This window comes from Rutilus rutilus (assembly GCF_951802725.1).
Source record: "Rutilus rutilus genome assembly, chromosome: 24".
Lineage (NCBI taxonomy): Eukaryota > Metazoa > Chordata > Actinopteri > Cypriniformes > Leuciscidae > Rutilus > Rutilus rutilus.
Genome location: NC_140228.1, coordinates 10,803,746 through 10,826,724, shown reverse-complemented (window position 1 = coordinate 10,826,724; position 22,979 = coordinate 10,803,746). Strand labels below are relative to the sequence as shown.

General features: G+C 37.0%; 3 protein-coding genes across 3 annotated transcripts; 1 reads left to right on the top strand and 2 right to left on the bottom strand.

The window, feature by feature from the left end:
• The first annotated feature begins 1,638 nt into the window (after positions 1-1,638).
• On the top strand, positions 1,639-4,380 carry lrrc34 (leucine rich repeat containing 34). Its single transcript, XM_084398281.1, has 10 exons — positions 1,639-1,732; positions 1,815-1,927; positions 2,142-2,206; positions 2,310-2,393; positions 2,655-2,783; positions 2,858-2,953; positions 3,060-3,214; positions 3,559-3,714; positions 3,821-3,947; positions 4,031-4,380. The coding sequence occupies exons 1-10, from the start codon at positions 1,641-1,643 to the stop codon at positions 4,253-4,255; spliced, it is 1,242 nt and encodes a 413-aa protein (XP_084254407.1). The 5' UTR covers positions 1,639-1,640; the 3' UTR covers positions 4,256-4,380.
• A 260-nt stretch (positions 4,381-4,640) lies between these two features.
• Positions 4,641-11,748, bottom strand: lrrc31 (leucine rich repeat containing 31). Its single transcript, XM_084398238.1, has 11 exons — positions 11,615-11,748; positions 11,386-11,464; positions 10,495-10,710; positions 10,275-10,421; positions 10,011-10,178; positions 9,058-9,228; positions 8,002-8,169; positions 7,639-7,806; positions 7,023-7,187; positions 6,766-6,933; positions 4,641-5,639 (listed from the first exon to the last, which is right to left on the bottom strand). The coding sequence occupies exons 2-11, from the start codon at positions 11,396-11,398 to the stop codon at positions 5,290-5,292; spliced, it is 1,734 nt and encodes a 577-aa protein (XP_084254364.1). The 5' UTR covers positions 11,399-11,464; positions 11,615-11,748; the 3' UTR covers positions 4,641-5,289.
• Positions 11,749-11,880: 132 nt separating this feature from the next.
• Positions 11,881-22,062, bottom strand: skilb (SKI-like proto-oncogene b). The gene is made up of 7 exons (XM_084399189.1): positions 21,834-22,062; positions 19,321-20,501; positions 16,492-16,580; positions 15,432-15,601; positions 15,158-15,354; positions 14,844-15,056; positions 11,881-13,801 (listed from the first exon to the last, which is right to left on the bottom strand). The coding sequence occupies exons 2-7, from the start codon at positions 20,377-20,379 to the stop codon at positions 13,589-13,591; spliced, it is 1,941 nt and encodes a 646-aa protein (XP_084255315.1). The 5' UTR covers positions 20,380-20,501; positions 21,834-22,062; the 3' UTR covers positions 11,881-13,588.
• Between the last annotated feature and the right edge of the window lie 917 nt (positions 22,063-22,979).

Here is a 22,979-nt window from a genome sequence, read left to right as displayed (position 1 = left end):
AGCTTATTCTGCATGACCATATTCTACATCCTTTAATCCTACCCAATACCTAAACTTAACAACTACCTCACTAACTATTAATAAACAGTAATTAGGAGTGTACTGAGGCAAAAGTTGTAGTTAATAGTGGGAATTGGACCCTAAACTAAAGTGTGACCAACCACAGATATATTTTCAATATTATTATACCACTGACCGACCACAGACATATTTTCAATATTACTATACCACTGTTTCTATATATGGTTGATTCTTTAACTAGTGGAAGTTTTCTGTCCCCTAGGGTTATTTTAAAGAGAAAAAAGACAATTCTAGTTATATCTTTTTATTGTGTCTCTTTATTTACATTTGCTTAATTACTCTTACATTTACAAGACTTTTACTATATTTTAGCTTTTTTATTCGATGCCATTACCTAACAGCATTTGTGAATTTTTATTTAGAAGCAGTCCTTTTTTTATTTATATACAGTACTGTGCAAAAGTTTTAGGCATGTTAATACACACACACACACACCCCCCCTTATGGTTTTAAGTCAGTTATTTATATATTTTGCTGTCATGTGTCAGTAGCAAATATCAGTTTACATTTCCAAACATTCTTTTTGCCATTAATTGTAATAATCCAGTGAGATTTCTCTATGCACAAGGAATCTGACAACAGCCAGGATGAACTGATCTCACCATCATCGAGTCCGTCTGTGATGAAGAAACAGAAAAAACTGAGACAGAAGTAAATCCAGAAGAACTGCGGGAACGTCTCCAAGATGCTTGAAGAAACCTTCCTGCAAAGCTACAGTACTGTGAAAAGTACTGGCACTTGTGTTAAAATGCTGTAAAGTGAGAATGCTCTCAAAAATAAAATCACAAATTGAATTTATTTATGATTTAACTTCTATTAACTAATTCAAATCAATATATGGTGTAACGACCCTTTGCGTTTAAAACGGCTTTTGTCCAGGTACACTTACGCATGGTTTTTCAGGTAGCTTTGCAGGAAGGTTTCTTCAAGCATCTTGGAGACGTTCCCGCAGTTCTTCTGGATTTAGTTTGTCTCAGTTTTGTCTGTTTCTTCATGTAATCACAGACGGACTCGATGATGGTGAGATATTAACATGCCTAAGACTTTTGCACAGTACTGTATATATATACTAATATAATTTACAGGTGGCTAACATTTTTATTATAGGACCATTTGAGCATTATCCTTTTTTTGGTAGATTTTAAGTAGTCAGAAATGAAAAAATCATTTCATGTATTTTGAATAGGCCTACTTGTTTGTGTAAATGCATTTATGAAGAAGATAATCAGTGAACAAAGATTGAATAGGCATATTTCACTTATTCTCAGTGACTTAAAACATTTGCCCCCGGTTTTACAGACAACCAGAGCCATTGTTTTGTCTCAAGATGCACATCAGTTGTTTTTTTCTAAGGCAATTTTATTAAAGCTACTTAGATGTCCTAATTAAACTTTAAAAAAGGCCCAATCCTGGCTTATAAACCCTGTCTGTGAAGCCTTTTTGTTTCTTTTATATAATGAATAGAGAGCAAACGCAGACGACCTGAAGATGTCGCTCTTGCGCAGGCGCATTCCATGTTGGCATAGCAACTTCAAAGTTTGCCTCTCAGAGCGTTAAGCATGGTGGACATTATGAATAGATATTTAACAGTATGTGCTGAAGATCAGCAGCCCCCAAATATGTGTGTTTTGAAAGTTTTGGAAGACAGCAGGTTGGTTTGAAAAGTAAAATATAAAGTTATTTCTCATTTTGGCGGTTTCATGTTCATTTATGTTGTTGGTGTTTCTATTCAGCGATGGCTCACTCGAACTAACAGGTAATGATCAACTGAAGAATGGAGACAGACTGACAGATGACGATGTGCTGGTCTTGTCAAAAACACTCGTGGGAAATTCAGCTATAAAGGGTAAATATTAACTCGTCCTACCCAGAACAGTTTCAGGTTAGACATGCAAATCATAAACCACGTACTGCAGTCTGCAAATATTCGAAAGTTTATTGTAACCCATACCTGATCGTTTGTCTGGTGCCGTGCATCATGTCACCAAATCAATCACACGAATAAAGTATTTTTGATTTAAAATGATTTCATAATGAACTGAAAGTAAACTTCATTGCAGGTTTAGATCTCAGATACAACTGTATCACGGATAAAGGAGCTGTTTATGTTGCACACCTCATTGAGGTATGTTAAATCATCAGTTTTCCTAAAGACCAGCTGTTTAGGTTTCTATTTTCAACCTAACTGAAAACTTGAGAACCTTAAAGAAATGTTGTCATTTTAACAGGAGAGTAAGTCCCTTCAATCTCTTGATCTGATGTGTAATAACATTGAGGCAGATGGTGCAGAAGTGATAGCAAAAAGTTTGCATGTAAGTGTGGCTAATTTGGATTTACAATTAATGTTAAAATGTAACATTTATTTATGCATTAATTATAGATTTAAAATGAATGCCAATGTCATGGCAACATACTGTATGTTTTTACATTTCTTTAACTCGTCAGAATATTTTTTTCAACTCAATTCTTCAGTCAGTTTAATATAATTGAATTGAAGTAAGTAATTTAAAGCAGCTAATGACCTTAAGATTTTAAGTTTTTTACAGTGCATGTATTTTCTGTTAATTTTACAGACAAATAAAAGTTTGAAGACACTCAGAATGACGGGAAATAAGATTGGAAATAAAGGTGGCATGCAACTGGCTGCTATGTTGCAGATTAATGCCACTTTAGAAGAAGTAGATGTCTCAGACTGTGATCTGGTAAATGTCCCGAACACAAATATAATCACAAAATAAATGTCATTTGTATTTAAATTATTGTGCTTGTTTTCTAGGCTACACAAAGTGTAATAGCATTTGCCATCGTCCTGAAGAACAACAGGGGAATCCGTGCCATTAATGTTAGTCGACCTCTTATTTTCAGTCTTCAGGTATGTTTTTTAGGAAAATTGTGCTTCGATATACTCATTTTATGATTAATATATCTGGTAAAAGTCTTTTTTTTATTGGTTAAAGTAATCTTAACTTAATTGACAGGAGGAAACAACAGTCCATATGGCACAGATGCTGGTGGTGAATAAGACACTGAGAGAGCTGCACATGGGAAAGCATGGCATGACTGATACTGGTGTAGAGAGGCTGTGTGAAGCTCTGAAGTTAAACACCTCTCTATGCTACTTGGATCTTCGCTGGTATACACTCATGCACATCATTCTCTAATTCATGATCTTAAAGGCATAGCTCTCCCAAAAAAACAAACAAAAACAATTCTGTCACTGTTTTCTCACTCTCATGTCTTTCGAAATCTGTATGACTTATTTTCTTCTGTCAATAGCAAAGGTTTTACTAGTAGCTGGGGTTTTTTTTTCAAGTGACCAGGGCTATCGAGCAAAACTTTTAAGTGAAAAATGACAAAATTGTCTGGAATTGTATGATTCTTCAATGATGTTTTCTTACTGTCGTTGGATGGCAGAGATCAACTCATTTTGTGCTTCACAGAAAAAAACATTTCTGCTTCTTTTTTTTTGTTTAACAGTAACAGAATTACACGGGATGGAGCTAAAAGCTTATCGGAGGTTTTGAAACAAAGTCGCTCTTTGGAGATTCTAGATCTTTCTTCCAATCGCATTGAGGATGATGGTGCGGTGTATCTAAGTGAAGCTGTCAAGCTGCCACACAGCAAACTCAAAGCGTAAGTGTCCTCCTATTTATCAAACTATGCTATTGTTAAGTTTACACGACACTATTTCCATTCTTCATGCTGTCCAACTTATCTGGTATCGTTTTTTGCCTCCTAGATTGTCTGTTACCAGCAACAACATTGGAAAAAAAGGTCTTTTGTCCCTCAACAAGGCAATGAGTGTGAATTCCTGTCTCACACACATTTACATATGGGGGAACAAACTTGAGGAGCCAGTTTGCATGGTGAGATTCCATAGATTTTCCCATTATGAAATACAGCGTTCAACATTCAAATGTCTTGATGTTCTCTCTGCCTGTATAATCAGGCTTTCTCGCGGCTGATAAGCAGCGGGCGGCTGTTGGAGGAACACACAGATGTTTCTCCCTATGAGGTGGATGGTCATGTTTTCTTGGCAGAAGTGTCTCATGGTTTATGCAGACATTACTATTGGAGATCCAGATATGGGGATGGAGACTCGAGTAATTCAGCACGGGCCCTGATGGCGTCAGATTCATTGGCTCTGCAGATCTACCCAGACTCACATTCATAAAACAATTCACGATTTCTGGGTTTGTCCGAAAGTATGTGTTGCTGCTTCAGAATAAGACACATTTAGATTGAACTTAAAGGGATAGTTCACCCAGAAATTAACATTTTGTCATCATTTACTCACCCTCATTTTGTAACAAACCTTTATGAGTTTCTTTCTTCTGTTGAACACAAAAGAAGATATTTTAAAGAATGTCGGTAAGCAGACAGTTGACGGTAGCCATTGACTTCCATAGAATTGTTTTTCCTACTATGGAAGTCAATGGGTGCTGTCAACTGTTTGATTACCAGCATTCTTTAAAATATCTTCTTTTGTGTTCAACAAGAGAAAGAAACTCATACAGGTTGACAAAATTTTCATTTTTGGGTAAACTATCCCTTTAATTGTGACTTTTTTTAGTTTTTGTCAGTAGTTAGTGTTAGTTGACAGGCAAAATAATCAACAGCACTGTTGGTTACATTTGAATTTATTAGTTAAATCACATGGTTAGTGTTTTAGATAACAGCCTACATCTTTGTGTCCATGTGTCCAGTGTTTGGAAATGTCACAGGCTGCCATGATGTTCGCGAAAACACGTCATTTATGTAAATGGTTTGCTCTGACACTTAGTCTTCGCTGTATTGGGTGTCACATGCAAATTTTTTACACAGTTTTGTCAGGACAGATAAAAGCCAGAGAGATTTTGTTGATTTAGCAAGTTCAGTCTAAAACAATCTCTTTTTTTTATGTAAATGAGAAAGGACACAAAAGAATATAACAATGATTACTTCATTTAAAACTGTCAGTTCAAATACTTTGTGCAACTATGTTAACTATGGTAATGAGTTTCAATGCTATGCTGATAAAACATCCTCTTATTTTAATATGATCATTTGTGAGATAATAATCTTGAAATACATCAAATAAAAATGGGTTTAAAAAAAAAAAGTACAAAATAGCTGAATGCCTTTCGATCAACACATCATTCTCAGTAACATCTTGATTGGCAACTTCAAACGAAAACGTAATTGCCAAAGCGGCTGAAACGCTTGTCGTTAACCTGCTGCCTTTGGGGTGGGTGAAGCCATTCTGTCACATTCCAGGATGACGTTCTTCTTGCTAAGAACTTTTTCCAGCTTCTCCCTCTCAGCTGAACTCAGAGCCCAATGCTGCAGAGATAGACGGGTGAGGGAGGAGAGATGCGGAAGGGCTTCCAACAAGGCGGGCAGCCAGGGGGAGACGGAGAGGAATGCAGAAGGACGCAGACTGACATCCAGCTCCTCCAGTCCCTTTAGACCAGCAGCCTTCCCAAAAAGAGACGTCCAACCGCCATCTCCGACGCTGCCATTGTAGGACAAATCCAGCTGCTTCAGCTGGGACAGAACTCCACGCTGGCAAGCAGATTCTGCAAGATCACAACAGTTTGCGAAAAATCCTCATAGATTACACTTCACGACTTTTCAAATCTGAACAGATTAGGCATCGTACCATTTGCAGACTTTGTAAATAGTTACAGAGAAAAACTGGGAATCATATACTAAATGACTGAGGATCACACACTACCAGACTTAGAAGTTGTTCCGAACACAACAAACTCTCACAGCATGTCAATGCTAGGAGATGGCTTGACAAATGAAAATAATATCTCATGGTTTCACATACTGGGTGTAGATTAAGCCAGGATTAGGCCTTAATTCAATTAGGACATTTAAGTGGCTTTTATAAACATGCCTTAGAAAAGAAAAACTGCACTGGTGTGCATCTTGAGACAAAACAATGGCACTTGACATATTTTAAGATTTATCAGTGCAAGTTGCTTTCAGTTAAAACAGCTCAAACATGCATTTTAGTCTGGGACGCACATACCTGTATTTACATCCTGTTTTCGGTCGAAGTCCACAGTAGTCGATTGTCGAGTTCACGCGCGTGATCATAGGTACTAAACCTATGCGCGTGAACTCGACAATCGATTACTGTGGACTTCGACCGAAAACAGGATGTAAATACAGGTATGTGGGCTGGCTGAATAAACATCATTTTTTATATATTTCTTTCACATCTACTGCAGTCAGATTCACCCGCGTTCACTCCGAAGGATTTCACTCACATGACCTGCGCACTTGTAATGACACATCAAGGATGTTAAGAGGCTAAAAGCAGGTTTAAAACTTGCCCCATTGAAGTCAACAGGGTGCAAATTTTAAAACGAGGATAACACGGTGTAGGCAACACCGATTTTTGTCGTTGTTCTCTGTACTGACAGCACTCCAAATGTACAAAAAAATGAGCTCAATGTTAAAATTGACCGGAGTTCTCCTTTAAGCCTTAAAGAAATCTGAGTCTTTTTGAGTTAGATCTAGATTAGTCTGATTTTCTGTGAAATTTTTCAACTCATATCTGCAAAATGGCTCTGATTTAGGCAACTAACATCGACTCGTCCAAACTGTAAATCGGAGCAAAAATCTGTAAAAAGTCGTGTAGTGTATTCCAGCCTTAATGTTATAATTGAACACTCTTTGACCAAAACTGACCTAGATGTAGCAAATCTTCAGTGGTTAAATTACAGCTACTCAGTCTGAGTTCCTGTAGTTTGCAATCAGACTGCAAAGGCTCCAGAAATTGCCTCAGATTTTCCCCCACACACTTGTTCCACGACAGGTTCAGACTTTCAAGCAGTTGGAGCTTCTTCATTGCGGTAGCTGTTAGGAATTCCAGAAACATACATGCAATATTTTCATTTAAAACAAAAACAAGTTCAGTGTTTTCTGAATTCGCATTGGCTTCATACCAAGATCATGGCATGCAGGTGTGCTCAAAGCACAGTTGTTTAGTGGAAGTTTGGTCATCTGAGAAAGAGGGAGGGTTTGCAGAAGATTCTGGAGTGTATCTCCAACACTTTTATTGGACGACAAATCCAGCTCTCTGAGCTCTTTGAGAGATGGAGCTACCTGGACTGAGAAAGCAAGTTCAAAACAAGTTCACGTAACTTTAAATCAACAGTAGCTATGTTACCCTCCAAAGTGAATTTAACTTTGAATTTAACACAGAATTGTGATATAAACTCGCAATTCGAACTTTTTTTTCTCAGAATTAAGAATTTATTACTCGAGTTTATATCCCACAATTCTTAGAAAATAAGTTAGAATTCTGAAATATAAGTAGTCAGTTTACTCTTTTAAAAAGTTAATATCTCACAATTCTGTCAGAAGTGCGAGATGTAAATTCACAATTGTGAGAAAAAAGTTTTTTAAAATCTTTTTTCTAATTAACTTTTTTTTTTTATATTCTGTGGAGGAAACAAGCTTACATACATCTTTGCGTTTCATAGAGCATTTTTTGTGCAATATCCCAAAATCGCATAAAAATGGCTGAAGGGAAAAATAGCTAGTGTCAACTAGTCTTACCTAAAGCCAACACATCCTCCTTTGTTAGACAGCACAGATGCACACTCAAACTTCTCAAGTGTGTGAGGTGAGTTAGGTTAGTGACCAGTGTGGCAAGACCTCCACCTGCTTCCTTATTGCACGACAGGTCAAGGTGCTCTAGTGCAGGGATGAACTTGAGTGCCTGGCCTTTTAACATTTCACAAAACAAATTAATTGAATTATTCTTCAAAATTAAAATGGTTACTCAGTTATCATCACAGAAATCACAGTCTGCATTTGGAGCTTCCTGGCAGGTAATGTAAGTGTGTGCTAATGGTGTTGCAAATAGTTATGCTTGACTGCTTAGTCCATTGAAGGCTTTTTTTCCATCATCACTCTTACCCAGGACACTGAGACTGTCTTTATTGAGTCCACACATGCTCAGTTTTAGGGTCTTCAGCCGTGGAGTCGAGCCTAAAGAGGAGCCGAGGTTCTCCATTCCCTTGATCGATAGCTTGTTATTGGACAGATCGAACTCCTCCAAACTAGACAACATGGGAAGAGCCTCACCTGAAGAAAAATGTCAGTGCTTTTAAAAGGAAATTGAAGAAGTATCCTGTTGTAAACAAATCATGACTCATTATAGGCTTATTCTGAATTCCCAGTTTATAAGATCCCAAAAACAAAGGTGAACATTAAAAAAACGAACAGTAAATTTTCAGTATTCAGTATTTTCATTTTATAAACTAATATCTGATGTTTTACTATATTCAGAAACCAAATGAAAATGATGTCAGATTTGGGAACAAACCATTCTTTTGAGCCGATTATTTTCTATGAACAAGTTCGCAAATAAAATTTAATAAATAATTTGTTAAATTGTCTGAAACGATTGCAGCTGTTAACAACTGATTTAGTGATCCGGTCAGAGCGAATCTCAACTTTACAAATCAATTAATCAATCTAGTCCGACTTAAAATGAGCCAAGAACCAGGAGTATTAAGATCCCGATCCTCAGAGCTCGTAATAATAAACTCCTAATAATTCATAATAATGTCCGACTTTCCTATCTGGCTGGCCTCGCTCTTTATAGGTATTTTGAGCAGCAGGAATAATAAACAAAAAATATATAAATTGTAATAGAAAGCTGCCAAGAACATGTCTGGGTTATTGGTTATATATATCTATTAAATAAAAAATTAAGATGTTACCTTTAAGATGTTTGCCATTGTGACTACATTTAGGATAATTAAGCACATTTCCCCTAATTTTCAAAACATTATTCAGGTAGACATTTAAAAGAAGTGAAGTTTTACTGGAGTTATGTTTCATCGAAGTATGTATATTTAATTCAATCGCTGGATTTGTGTACCTAGTCCACCACTGCCAAAAATAAACTTCATAGTCTTTGATGACACATGAAATCCTTATATAAGGTTTATAGAAAGCAAGTCTTACTCAGAGCTGTAACGTCTGTCTCAGAGAGCTGACAGTCCACCAGGCGGAGTTCTCTCAGTGTGCTTTCAGGTTGGAGGTGTTCTGTGAAGTGTCTGAAATTTCCTGCACCAACGCCAGTATTCCAGGACAAATCTAGCACCTCTATTAGAGGAATGCAGTCAAGAGCCTCACCTGGAATATCATTTTAAGAGAGGTTCGCCAGTTGTTCAAAATTGTTTCAGCCTTAAATCAGGCCAATTTCAAGATTTCAGATATGATTTTGCAAAGAAAAGTCTTTATATTTGGTGTGTATAGTATTTTAGCTCATGTGTGTGGTTTCAGCTTTAATTGTGCATTTTTTTGTAAGGTCTTTTAAAGGGGTAGTTCACCCAAAATGAATATTCTGCTATCATTTACTCACCGTCGTTTCAAACCTGTTTGACTTTCTTTCTTCTGTAGAACATAAAAGAAGATATATTGAAGAATGTTGGCAACCAAAGATTTTTGGTTCCCATTGCATGACCAAAAAATATAATGGAAGTCAATGAGAACCAAAACTCTTTGGTTACCAATACTCTTCAAAATATCTTCCACAGAATAAAGAAAGTCATACATGTTTGGAACAACATAAGGGTGAGTCAATTATGATATTTTTATATTTGGGTGAACACCCCTTTAAGTAATGATGATACATTTATTAAATGCAGATGGATGGATGGATAGATGGATGGATGGATGATAGATCGGTAGATAGATGGATAGACAGATGATAGATCAATAGATGGATGGATGGATGGATGGATAGATACAGTAACAGAATGATAGATAGATAGATAGATAGATAGATAGATAGATAGATAGATAGATAGATAGATAGATAGATAGATAGATAGATAGATAGATAGATAGATAGATTGATTAATTATTTGTTTAATTACATTGTTTTTTCTATAATAAATGAATACTTCCTGTACCGAGAGCAGTGAGGTCTTGAGCTGTTAATCTGCAGTTACACAGCTTCATCACTCTCAGCTTCTCTACATGCTGCAGGTGGACAGTAAGTGCCTTCAGGGATCCTCCAACCAGATCATTCCAGGACAAGTCCATCACCTCCAGCTGAGCCATAAATGGCAGTAAGGTGGCTAAGACAACGTCAAAACGGTAATTAGCGAACCAGACACATATACGGTCTTGTGTATGTTACTGTGTGAAAACCATTATGTCATAAAAACACCCACCTAGTTCCACCACATCTGTGGCTGTCAGATCGCAGTGGCTCAGGCTCAAATTCTGACTGTGAGGGGTTTTCCCAAGCTTCTGAACGAATTGCTTCACCCGACCCCAGCCCACAACAGAGCCGGTCTCATCATCTGTGTTACTGATCTCTAAAGGAAAACAAGGGTTTGTTCATTTATATTTACATCGTTGTATCTTCTAAATCTCTAATCTAACGCCCACCTTTCCCAGGGTCGTTATTTTCTTTTCCTTCACTGGCCTCTGATTCCTTCATTTCAGGTATGTTGCTGTTTTTCTTGTCACTGCTTTCCGATGGGCGGAAGAGGCGACCCACTGCTGGTTTCTTTCTCTCCGTGAAAGAGGCTTTCCTTCTGAGCTGGTTCATAAGGAGATCCAGAGGAGATCTTTTCTGAACACTCTCCTTCCCTTTGGTAGCTTCTGCAGGGTGACGACAAAAATGGATTTGAAGTTCAATCCAAATGTATTATTTGTTTGTGTTGCATAATTGCATCAATGGTGACGTTTGAGAAAATAATTTGAGTTAAATACCAAAATCTTAAAAATATAGTATATTTTTTATAAAAAGATCTTTATACTATTGATTTTTGATTTGTGACCATATGTGATAATGTTTCACTTTTGTGTGTGTGTGTACATTTTCACCAAGTACAACATTTTTGTTAATCCTGGAACAATGTTCTAATCAATCAACCAATCAGATTTATGAGGTTTAGATATAAATTTAACATCTCAAGTGTGCATCAGCCAATGTGTTATTATAGGAAATAAATAGAAACATTTGCTAATTTAGTTGTTATAGCACAAAATGTAAAATATAAAAGAGGGATAAGTTGGCCCACTACCTGGGGTACCCCATCTTACTCCTATATTGTTCTATAAAATTCAACATATTCTGCATTTAACAATAATGGGATGGGGTTAATTCTGATTAACTAGTAATATCAAAATGTTTTTTTTTTTTATTATTATTGTGTGCGTGTCTGTGTCTGTGTCTGTGTCTGTGTCTGTGTGTATAAAATGTATAATTTGGGGGTTCAATGTGACCCGGACATGCTTTGACAGACCTCAGAATTAATGCTGCCAGTAACATACCTGTCGAATCCATTGCTTTTTAAAAGATCTCGTCTCATCTGCAGGTAAATTATGTACGGTTATTCTGTCCTTTTCCAAACTGAAATATAAATACACAAACCATAAAATCATTATGACTGACAATCGATTTATTTACTTGTTTACTTTGCCACGACTTGCTCATCGGTGAAACAGGACCTGTTTTAAAATCATTAAATCGAAATTGTTTAATGACTCAAGTTGTTCCTACCTTGAAATGTTTCTTGAATCTATTAAATATAATGCATTCATCAGTGCGCGATGATTTTAATAAGCAGATTCAGTCCGCATTTACACCTGTTTCACATTCATACCGGATCCCGGAAGTTAAGCTGAACTTTGACTGTATAAAACACTGTAAACAAAGACCTGTCACATGAATCGGGTCACTTTAAAGCCCCATTCATTGAAAATCGTAGTTATTCATTTATGAAAATTGCACCAACCCATGTATCTGCTGAGTGAACACCGGAGGTGGTTAACCTATATGCCAACAGACCTTCTCAACAACAATTTACTATGGTAATCTGCTGAAATAGCATAAGTTCGTTCCTACAGTTAGCGTTTTAAAACCAATACGGAATCTCCTTCAAACAGTGTAAGAAGCTTTCAAAAAATCTTTGTCGTTTTAATTATTTTTGATGGCTGTGACCAAGTTACTATAGTTTTATTGCATTGTCTAACATTGAATATTTTTGTGATTACAGATGTGTTTTCTTATTTCTAGACAAAGGAAATGTGCTTTGAGACAAGCCTTTGAAAAGATACAAGCTAGTGTATATAATCATATATAATCATTTTTATTATTTTCCCCAGCAACAGAACATTAATATATCATTTCCCATGAGTTGTTGTAGAAAGATGACATACAAAAGTTGGTGGGTGATACAAAGTGTCTCGATCACAAGTGGAGGTAGGACAAATGTGTCATGTCATACGATACACACAAAAGATGGCACTGGCAAATATAATTAAGTTACATTTTGTACGTGACAACAATTTTTGTGTGAAATGTTAGGAAACAATACTCAGTATATCTGTATTTTCTATATATTATATATTTCTTCAATCTCACATGCATAAGTCAACTGGAAAATCAAATAAACATCATAGCAGCAGTACAGAGGTATTTATCAGTCATACGCCTGACTACTCCATCCATCCGCTTCTATACACAACCTATATTTTATGTTTTTATACGTATATATCTGTGTTTGTTTGAGGTAGCAACTATTTAATTATTCTGTTAAATTTTGGATATAAAAGCAATTACAGATAAACACGCTGATTGTCAGTTTCAGCAAACAATATCAATACATCATTCCCCCCCACACACACACATTAGAATAACATCTCTCTCTGAGCAAAGTACACATAGACCTTTTTGTCTAGATGGTTTTTAGAATGTAAAGTACAAGGAGCATTTCATATACTTAAACTGTAAATTGATGTGAGTGTTTCAACTTCTACCATCACTTTTAAAATCTATAATATTGTTTATTTCCATTTGGTGTTAGAAGTCCTTGAAATGAGAAAGAATAAAATTCTGGTGTTCATTAAAGGAGGCAAAACATTCACTGGAAATGGCATAGAAAACATTTTCTGTTATATCTGAACTTCATACCACAGTGTAAACATAGTATATTTATCCATATTTAATGAAGGTACACATGCATATATTTTGTACATTCATATTCATAATGAGCACTACCTACATAAAATATAAACAAAAAATATGGCAAAAAGAATGTTAAATATGTATAATTTGATAAGATTATTCACATAACATTTATCAATAAACAATAAATATTTTAAGAAACAATATCAGTTGTGATGTACTTTTCAAAAAGAAATAATTTTCCAATTGATATCAGTAGCAGTGATAAACCAAGACGGATGGTGTTGATTGTACGTTTGCAGGTTTAGTGCTTTGCATAATGTCTCTAACTACTTAATAAATCCTTTTTCACGTGTCTGAAAAAAGAATCAGTTCAGCTCAATAGCTACTCAACTTTTCAACAAATTCACAGCATAGAACCCAAACCTACTCAGGACGGCCCATAATTGTAGAATTGTTCCGTAGAACTGCAATAAAAACAACTTTGGCATCCGGTTCCAAAATGGAGATACCGTTCCAAAATGAATTTTGATCACAGAAGTCAGGCTGCTGGTTGGTGACCGTAGATCACGCTAAGGCGTCGGGGACATTTGTGTTACTGGAGGCTGAAGCCATGGGACTGTCCATTTCAGCCGGGTGGGGGGACTCCCTCATCTGTTGTTTGAGCTCAGAGATGGTACGTTCCAGCCTCTCTCTGGCTTCTCTCTCCCTGCGTAGCTCTTCCTGCAGCTCCTCGCGGTCTTCCTCAGCACGGTCCAGCCTCTGACGCAGTTCTGATAACTAAGCACAGGAAGCCATTGGTCAGCTAAAGTGATGCGCTTTCATTTACGACAGGGTTTGAAATTTGAATATTCAGCAAGGGCCATGTTATGATGACATCACTTTTCTCTGCAGAACTGCTTTAGAACTGAATTGAACTCATTCCATAATTGATTAACTTTACACAGTTATTGAACTAAACTGAATCAACACTGATTTCAACTGAATAATGACAGTTTACTATTGTCTTTTTAGAGCTGCTTTACAGCAGAATTGAATTAAGTTTGCATCATTGAATCATTATTTCCCTGTTTATCACTGTAAAGCTGCTTTGAAACAATCTGTATTGTATAAAGCGCTATATAAATAAAGGTTACATAACTTATTTAATTGTCAAACAATCCTGAATTTCTTTTTATCATGGTTTCGACAAAAATATAAGCAGCACAACTGTGATTATAATAAGAAATCAGCATATTAGAAGGATTCCTGAAGAATCATGTGACACTGAAGACTGGAATAATGCTGAAAATTCAGCATAAATTACATTTTAAAATATATTCAAATAGAAAACATTTTCACAATATTACTCTTTTTTACTTTTTACTGTATTTTTGATCAAACAAACAACTCTTGGTGAGCATAAGGGACTTCAAAAACATTGAAAAATCTGATGAACCCAAACGTTTGAACATTAGTATATACTTAACATGCTAAGACTACAAATTCATCTGTTTTATTCTAAAAAATCTGTTTAAAAATTAGGCCTGTAAAATCAATTAATCGCGATTAATCGCATCTAACATAAATGTGTGTGTGTATATATTACATTTATATATATTATATAATATATTTCTATATATATAATATACACACACACATATATATATACAGTATATATGTCTAAATATATGTGTGTGTATATATACAGCATACACACGTATACTTTTATGTTACATACGATTAATCCCGATTACTTGATTTTAAAGCCCTAATAAAAATAAAGTATGATAAATGATGGCCCTGAAAAGGACTTGTGTGGGTGTGTGTGATTGGTCAGTACCTGTTTGGCATAGATAGTTTCCTGGTGTGGCTCAGTATTCAGTTTTTTGCATTTGCAGCCTTGCTGCCTCAGCTTGTCGAGTCGGGACTTCAACTTTCTCTGTTCCTGCTGGACTTCACCGAGCCTCTGAGCATGCTCAGTCTGAACCGCCTCCAGCTCCCCGTGTAGATCACAACGGTCTATGGCTTCACCTTGATGCAGAGCCTGCAGCTCCTGTTCACGAGTATCAGAGAGAGAAAGGCACATCAGATACTCACAAGCACCTTCTGGCGAACGAAAAGGAAAGGACATGTGATGTGTACTGGGGTAAAAACCTTTTCAAGCTGTTTTTGTCTGCATAGTGTTGACTGAAGTTTGTCGTGCTGAGCACTATACATCTGAAGGAGTTCCATCACCATGTAGTCCTTACTGTGATCCACAGTCGCACCAACAGACCGCTTGCTAGCTGATGGATCTACTTTCTGCCATTCATTTGGACTGGCATCATCTGACTGGCCACTTCTGTCTTGCCCTGTATCAATTAGATCTCACATTTAGAAACATATACATTTATTTATGCAATGTTACTTATGGTGGGTGCAAACTGACCTGCAAAGGTGGGCGTCTTTGGGTCAGTGCCGTGTGCATCCTGGTTCTTTTCGTCCTGAGTATCGCCCAGTGTCTCTGTTCCTATAGACCCCATTTCCTTTTCAGACAAACACTCAGAGTGTTGTGCCAAGTTGTTGCCTGCCAGCTTGTCAGGAGTGTACTGGTACCAGCTGGAGAGGAAAACAAAAAAGGAAGTTACTTGCAGTTGTGTACTAAAACTACTTCTAGTTGTAGAATTACTGCAATAATATATATATATATATATATATATATATATATATATATATATATATATATATATATATATATATATATATATATATTATTATTATTATTATTATTATTATTTTTTTTTAAATGGTAATTGTGAATATGATTATAATCATTAACATGAGATCTGAGTGTTTAACATTGTCCTATACATCCACAATATACATAAAGGTCACTAAGAATTAGTGTGAAAGCTTTCAAGGAACATGTCCAGATAATATTTCACCTCAAAATGAACTGAAAGAAATATAAAATTATATTTTATAATCAGACAGCAAGGCCTGTTTTTAATTAAATAATAAGTAAATGTAATAATAAACATTTTCATTCCAATTAAGAATATCACCATACATTATCATTTTCAAATTGTAAAATATTTATACATCATAATAACATATATTTATTTATTGTAACCTTTTTAACATTCATTTAAATATGATCCTTTTAATTAATTCATTTACATATACATTATTAGTTAATTTTAATATTAGTTCTTCTTGAGAACAATATTTTACAAATAAACTCAAGATGTAAAAAATCACAGTGACAATGCAAAAAACATCTTAATAATCACATAAGCTTTATTTTCTTTGTGCTTTGTATATTATCATATTTTTTTCTTTAAATTTTCAGGATGAAATATTGCCAGGACTCTCTTTCTTTCAACTCTTTCAACAAGGGGTTGCCACAGCGGAATAATCCGTATAGCCGATTGGGAAAATGTTTTTTGTCGGATATCAGATTTTTCTGATGTATTATTGAATAATGTAGATTTGTAATTGAACTGAACCTTTGCCACATCATGTCATCATGATCGGGGTCCTCCTTAAGACTGGCAAGCAAACGTGAGTCAAACACAAAGGCAGGTGAAGATACTTCCTGAAAGAGAGATAACAAGAAAGAACTTGTCAACCTTGTTTCAATAACAAATAGGAATTGATTAACCCATTGTGTGTTAATGCAGATTGCTCTTGACGTATTACAAGTCCCTTTAGGTTTCTCACTTAGAAATCATTGATTTGATCCCTTCATATGTCAAGCAGCCTCCTGTGTGTCATTTCTGCACGGCTTCATGCGCACACACCGTTAGCTCTTGCGATTTATTCTATTCCAAAAGAGAACCCAGATCTAGAAATATGTAAATAAGATTTAATATCCCTGTGAATGGGATTGTGAAATCTTATCCAGGATCAACACTCTCATTCTGACATGTTTTACAGGCCTCTGAATACTGGAGGAAATATGGATGCTTCTCCCATCAACAGTCGGTGACGTACGCTGCTTTAATGTAAATAGGCCATCTGATCTATCATAAAGCTTCAGCGACCAGCTTGCACACCACACGCATGTGCGGTGCGGACTTCAAAAAAACACCCACACGATGTAGAAACAAAAATTTCCTTTGGTCATAGCGTAACAATTCACACATACTCAAAAGTCCCTGTGCTGCGGTTGCGAAACACGGACCTGAAACTGTTCTTCATTTGAACTTGTGAAGTTCTTCTATGGAAATGGAGCCTTTCTAAGCATATGATAGTAACTGTCTACCAGTGGTGAGAACGTCTCTTAGAAACAAAACAAGCAATACAGGTTTATTAAAAAAACACACGCACACACTTTCAAACATTTCCATGTGAAGTCATGTGCGAGAGCTCCAGACGACTCTGTGTGGGGGAGGGGCGGGCTGTCTGAGGGCCGTCACGTGGCGCTCATGGCACGAGGACTCTAATCTACACTGCTATTTACGACGCGACATGAGCAGGACGGTCACTCTTAACGCACTACAATGACATGATTCATTTGAGACCTCTTGAAATAGCTCGCATGCACCAGATTGATTCAATGAAATGAAACTTCCTGCCTTGACCTTAACCTTATTATTGATGTGCTCATTACAGGGTTTTTATGTGCGGATGGATAGATAGATAGATAGATAGATAGATAGATAGATAGATAGATAGATAGATAGATAGATAGATAGATAGATAGATAGATAGATAGATAGATAGATAGATAGATAGATAGATAGATAGATAGATAGACAGAAATACAGACGGACAGATAGACAGACGGACAGAAAGACAGACAGACAGACAGACGGACAGAAATACAGACAGACGGATAGATAGATAGATAGATAGATAGACAGACAGACGGACAGAAAGACAGACAGACAGAAAGACAGACAGACAGACAGACGGACAGAAATACAGACAGACGGATAGATAGATAGATAGATAGATAGATAGATAGATCTATAGACGGACAGAAAGACAGACAGACAGACAGACAGACAGATAGATAGATAGATAGATAGATAGATAGATAGATAGATAGATAGATAGATAGATAGATAGATAGATAGATAGATAGATAGATAGAAATACAGACGGACAGATAGACAGACGGACAGAAAGACAGACAGACAGAAAGACAGACAGACGGACAGAAATACAGACAGACGGATAGATAGATAGATAGATAGATAGATAGATAGATAGAGACAGACAGACAGATAAAGACAGACAGAGAGAAAATTAACTGTAAAATAAAATGCTGTCTTAAGTATGTTATATCTAATAAGTATTAATATATTTTTTATTAAATGTAAACAGAAAGTCCAGTCTGCATCCGGAAAATGGGCTGTCTGAGAACAGCGGTTGCTGGGGATGTTGTTGAGTCTCTGGCTAAGCATTATATAATGAGATGGGAATTCACTGAATGCTCTGAGATTTGATTGGCTCAGAGGGAGGCTGGGGCCAGGGGTCTGCTCTCTGATTGGTTGATGATGGAGGTCCTGCAGGGTGAGTGCTGGGCTTGTAAGGGGGGAGCAATACTCTGCAGGCACATGTAACAGAATGTCCCAGACGCTCTCTTTCACTCTCTCTCTCGATCTTTTTGCTCATTCTTTCCTCGTTTTTTTTTTCTTCTCTTCCCTCCCACCCACTCTTTTCTCTCTGTTTCTCTCCCCTGTTGCCGTGGCTCCGGCTGTTTGTGCAGACTCTGTCAGAAGGAGTTTGAGAGTCTATTGACCTGGTTTGAACCACATTCAGCCATTTCCTTTGGAGGGAAACATCTGGTGTGGCATGAGAGCTGGATTCAGCTGACCCAACATTCGATTTGCTGTTTACTTTCCACTCAAAACATTTTTTAAAAATTTGGGACTGAGACAAATATGAATCTCAGCTGCAAGCGCTTTAAACACCATAACTTGCTTATAGGGTGAATCTCACAAAACATGTCAAGAACATTTCATATATCACCTTCAAATTAAAGAAAAAGAACATTGTATTGTATTACAAATACTTAATGGTACTAATAATTTGTGGAGAATTTGAGACAATTGGGCTTGAAAATGAACCAAAGATCTTAATGTTGTTATAAATATGCTTCATTTCCTTTATGAAAAATATATAATATATCTTCCTTTTTATCTTGAGGCAAAAAAATTGTGTTTGTTTGTTTTTGTGAGATTGACCTTAAAGGTTAATGTGAGCAAACTTTAAAACAACATTAATCTATAATACCTGATAAATGTAATTGGAGCAATTACATTATGATTACAATACATGAATTGCTTACTTTCTGAATAAATATAGATTGCATTAGAGATACTCACTATATGTGGCTGCCTCTTCTCCTGCTGGAACTTCGCTTTCAGATCCTCCAGAGACTGCTTTAGCTTCTCTTCATCCGCTGATCCCAGGTGTCTTTGCGCCAGCTGCAGATAACAGGCCCACTTGGCAGAATCGAAGCCCCAGTGACATGTGCGTTTGTCTGGCTGTCGATGGGAGTGCATGACAAAGCGCTCCGGGCAGAAGAGCATCCGGCATTGGGAGCAGCGGATGCAGGGCGCATCCGGGCTGGAGTAAAGCTTGGGTACGAGCAGGCCTTGACACTTGCCAAGACATTGGTGTTCCACCCAAAATCCTCCAGATTCCTCGCCATCTTTCTCTTCCTCCTCTTCAGCGCCGTGCCCTTTGTGGGAATCACGAGACAGTTCCTCTCCTGGATGCAGCAGGGTGTTGCAGAGACGTTGAGCATCGGTCAGCGTGATGAGGCCGCAGGATGGAGTCCCTGGAGGAAGGATGGCCAGCACTTTGAGAATGTGTAACTGTGTGGCATCGCAGCGGGAACAGTACAAATACAGCTGGTCACACACTGAGTTGATCTGCTGCAACGAGAAGTCCCGCAGGACGGTGTTTAGCAGCTGGGGCAGACAAAGACGCAGTTCGCCTCCCACAGAGAAGCAGGAGATGGACTCGCCCTCCAGACAGCAGATGCTGAGGTCTGTAGAGCTGTCAGGGGGGACTAGTAGGGGCCCTCCTGCAATACCTCCCTGGGCCAGAGGGGGCGCCAGCTTATACTGACCATGATGACCAGTAAACGCAGCCGGACCACCGAGGGAACACTGGCTGCTCAGAGAGAACTGCGCTAGAGTGTGCTTCAAACCAGGGCTCAGATCCGGAGTGGCCTCTATCCTGTTCGTCGCTTTGGAGACCTGATAGCCGAGAGAGGTTTCTGGGATTTTTTTGCAGGATAGATTGAGAGCAGCCATCACACGTTTCTTTATGGGTGCGCCGTCTACGCCTTTGTCTCGCATCGACCGCTTTAATGGCACTTTTAGAAGTGCCTGCTCCTTGGGGATGTCTGGACGCTTGTTCTCAGTAGTCGCCATAATGTTGTTTATAGATATAGCTAAGTGGTCTTCAGGGACCGGAAGATACACAGAGGAAGTCTCAGGAATGCAGTGGTTTTTATATGTGGATCATAGTAAAGTCTTCAATGCTTCCCAGATGACTGAAAAGTCAAAACAAGCATCACAGATTAATACATGAAAAAAGGATTTTAGATAGTAAAAGTAACATTTAACAGGCATCTTTTATTTTTTTATTTTTTTTATTAATAAATGTAATAAGATGGAGAAGAAATATTTTAAAATATAATATAATACATTGTTGATCTTTTATATTTAAAAAAATCATTAAAATTATAAATCAAAGAAAAAAACACACAGAATTTTTGCATTGACATTAAATGTAAACCAAGACTAAGTACTTAAACCGTTTAAAAACAATTTATTTGAAAATAAATAAATGTTGACTGGAATAAAATATTTTATTTCAGCTAGTCGCCAAGGCAACATTTCTCATTTTCATTTAGTTTAACTTGATGCACTAAAATGCACATAAAAATGAATAAAAACTATAGACATATTTAGAGAAAAAAAAATACTAAACTTTAACTGACATTAAAATGAAAGCAGAAAATGTAAAAAATAAAAACTAATTTAAAATATTGATTAAAAAACTATAATAGCATCTCAGTGATACTAAAATAAAATGTCTGGGAAATTCGATTCATTCACAAAATAGTTTAATTTAAATACATGCCCTAACCTCTTTTCCAGGAAAGCTAATGGTTTTGAGTTTCGTCAGCGATAGTGAAATCTTGTCTCAAATTAATCATCTGTAATGTGTTTTGACTGCACATAATAGACTTTCCACCGCCTTCACAGAGGCCCCGCCCTCCGCGCACAAGCCCCGCCTCTCTGCCCTGTCTTCTTCACAGCAGAGCTCCGCCCCTCCCCCCTCAGCCGTGGTAATGACATTCACTCAGTCGTGCCAGAGACCTCTGCGGGACTACCCCCATGTTCCCACACCTATGACACTTTCACATCTCACAACAAACTGTGAAGGCACCCCTCGAAAGATTTCAATTGCCGAAAAAATAGTCGGGTTTTTAGAATTAGTGGTAATAAAAATATTTAGGTTCTGCCCATTTGAAATATGATCAACACTGTTAAAAGAAATATACATCGTTATCTTATCTAACAGCGATTTAACTAAATGATCTATAATCGCAGTCGATTACTGTCGATTATCAAATGTCATATATATATGAGCAATCTTAAAAAAATGATATAAAAATAGATTCAAATAGGCAATAAAATACAACTGAAACAGTCGAAAATAATCCTGTAAGATTATAAAGGAGGCATTCAATGTAATGGCACGGGAGGGTGCAATATCCATGAGAAACTTAATATAATAATCATAAAAAATATTGAACATACGTTCTTTCGTTATAGAGAATGTAAACCCACATAAAACAACATATATTCAAGCTTACCTTTAAATCTGAAGATTCCATCCACAGTTTTTTTTGACGAGAAGCGAAGGAAAGCGCGTGAGATATTTGTGTTTTTATTTCATGGGATTCCGTGTCGGAGTTCACAGTCGTGCGAGCGCCCGTCGCCCTGCCGCTGATAACACTGGTGCTGCTGACTTCATGCTGATAGACTTACAACGTCAATCCACAACCCAACAACCTACGTCACCCGACGGGCTGCCACGGCTAGACGGCGTGATTTAGCGGAGGAAGTCTGTCTGTCTATCTGGGGGGGCGTTGCCAGCATTTCTATAAGCCCCGCCCTTAACCTAATCACTGATTGGTTAAGCTCTTTGAATGACTACTGAACTGTCCAATTGTATTCGGTCGCTCCTATTCTGACTCTACCAGCTAGTCATAGCAACCGCCGCAAGAGTAGGTCTGTCTAGCGATCTATGGTTTACATGTGGTAAACATTCAAGAATTATTGTGAACCGTGGAAATGGACTTTTGACTCTAAAGCTTATAGTTTCTAAGATAGCCTTTGTGACAACTTTCCATTCTGATAACTAACCCTACAGTCTCCTTGTGTGATTATTTTTAAAAACGTATTCTTAATCATTTACTAGATTGCAAATAGTTTTTTCTATATTGCTAGCTATATTTTTCTAAAATCATTGTACGTCATATCCATATCATAGGTTGTTTAGTCATTGTCTATGTATATTTAGGTCAATCTTTAATTTTAGTTCTGTCATTCAGCATCATTTACTGTGACTAACACAGAGTGTAAGTTGTTAATTCATCCTTTGGCATTTGTTTACATAAATCATGTATTTTCACATTATGTCACAGTGCTTAGCATTCACCAGCTGGTACTAAGTAAGTATTAAGTGCTTTTGTTTACCTCCAACCTCCAGTATTTACCAGTTGATGCCAAATCCTTTTTTAATTTTTTTAAATGTAAATATATATTTGATACAAGATGGTTTTATGAATGGATGGAGTGGCCATTCAGATCCCCAAAATATCACTCGATATATTGTATTTGAGCATAAGTATATCTTTACTCTCTGTTTACATTTTGTGTAATGATTCCTCCAGACATCCATTTGCATTCCCTTTCTTCTTTGTGTCCTTTTCCATGTGGACATTAGCATAAGGCAA

Bases quoted from the DNA above. Each gene is read 5' to 3' on its own strand.
- skilb (XM_084399189.1), bottom strand. From the start codon at position 20,379: ATGGCGACTACTGAGAACAAGCGTCCAGACATCCCCAAGGAGCAGGCA. The intron at 16,581-19,320 runs GTGAGTATCTCT...TCTCTCTTTCAG, and splicing joins AGAAGAGGCAGCCACATATA to GAAGTATCTTCACCTGCCTT. The intron at 13,802-14,843 runs GTACTGACCAAT...TCCTGTGCTTAG, and splicing joins AAACTATCTATGCCAAACAG to TTATCAGAACTGCGTCAGAG.
- lrrc34 (XM_084398281.1), top strand. From the start codon at position 1,641: ATGGTGGACATTATGAATAGATATTTAACAGTATGTGCTGAAGATCAG. The intron at 2,394-2,654 runs GTAAGTGTGGCT...TTAATTTTACAG, and splicing joins TGATAGCAAAAAGTTTGCAT to ACAAATAAAAGTTTGAAGAC. The intron at 3,715-3,820 runs GTAAGTGTCCTC...TTTGCCTCCTAG, and splicing joins CCACACAGCAAACTCAAAGC to ATTGTCTGTTACCAGCAACA.
- lrrc31 (XM_084398238.1), bottom strand. The intron at 9,229-10,010 runs GTACAGGAAGTA...ATGATATTCCAG, and splicing joins TCAAGACCTCACTGCTCTCG to GTGAGGCTCTTGACTGCATT. The intron at 5,640-6,765 runs GTCAGTTTTGGT...GTGATCTTGCAG, and splicing joins TGAAGATTTGCTACATCTAG to AATCTGCTTGCCAGCGTGGA.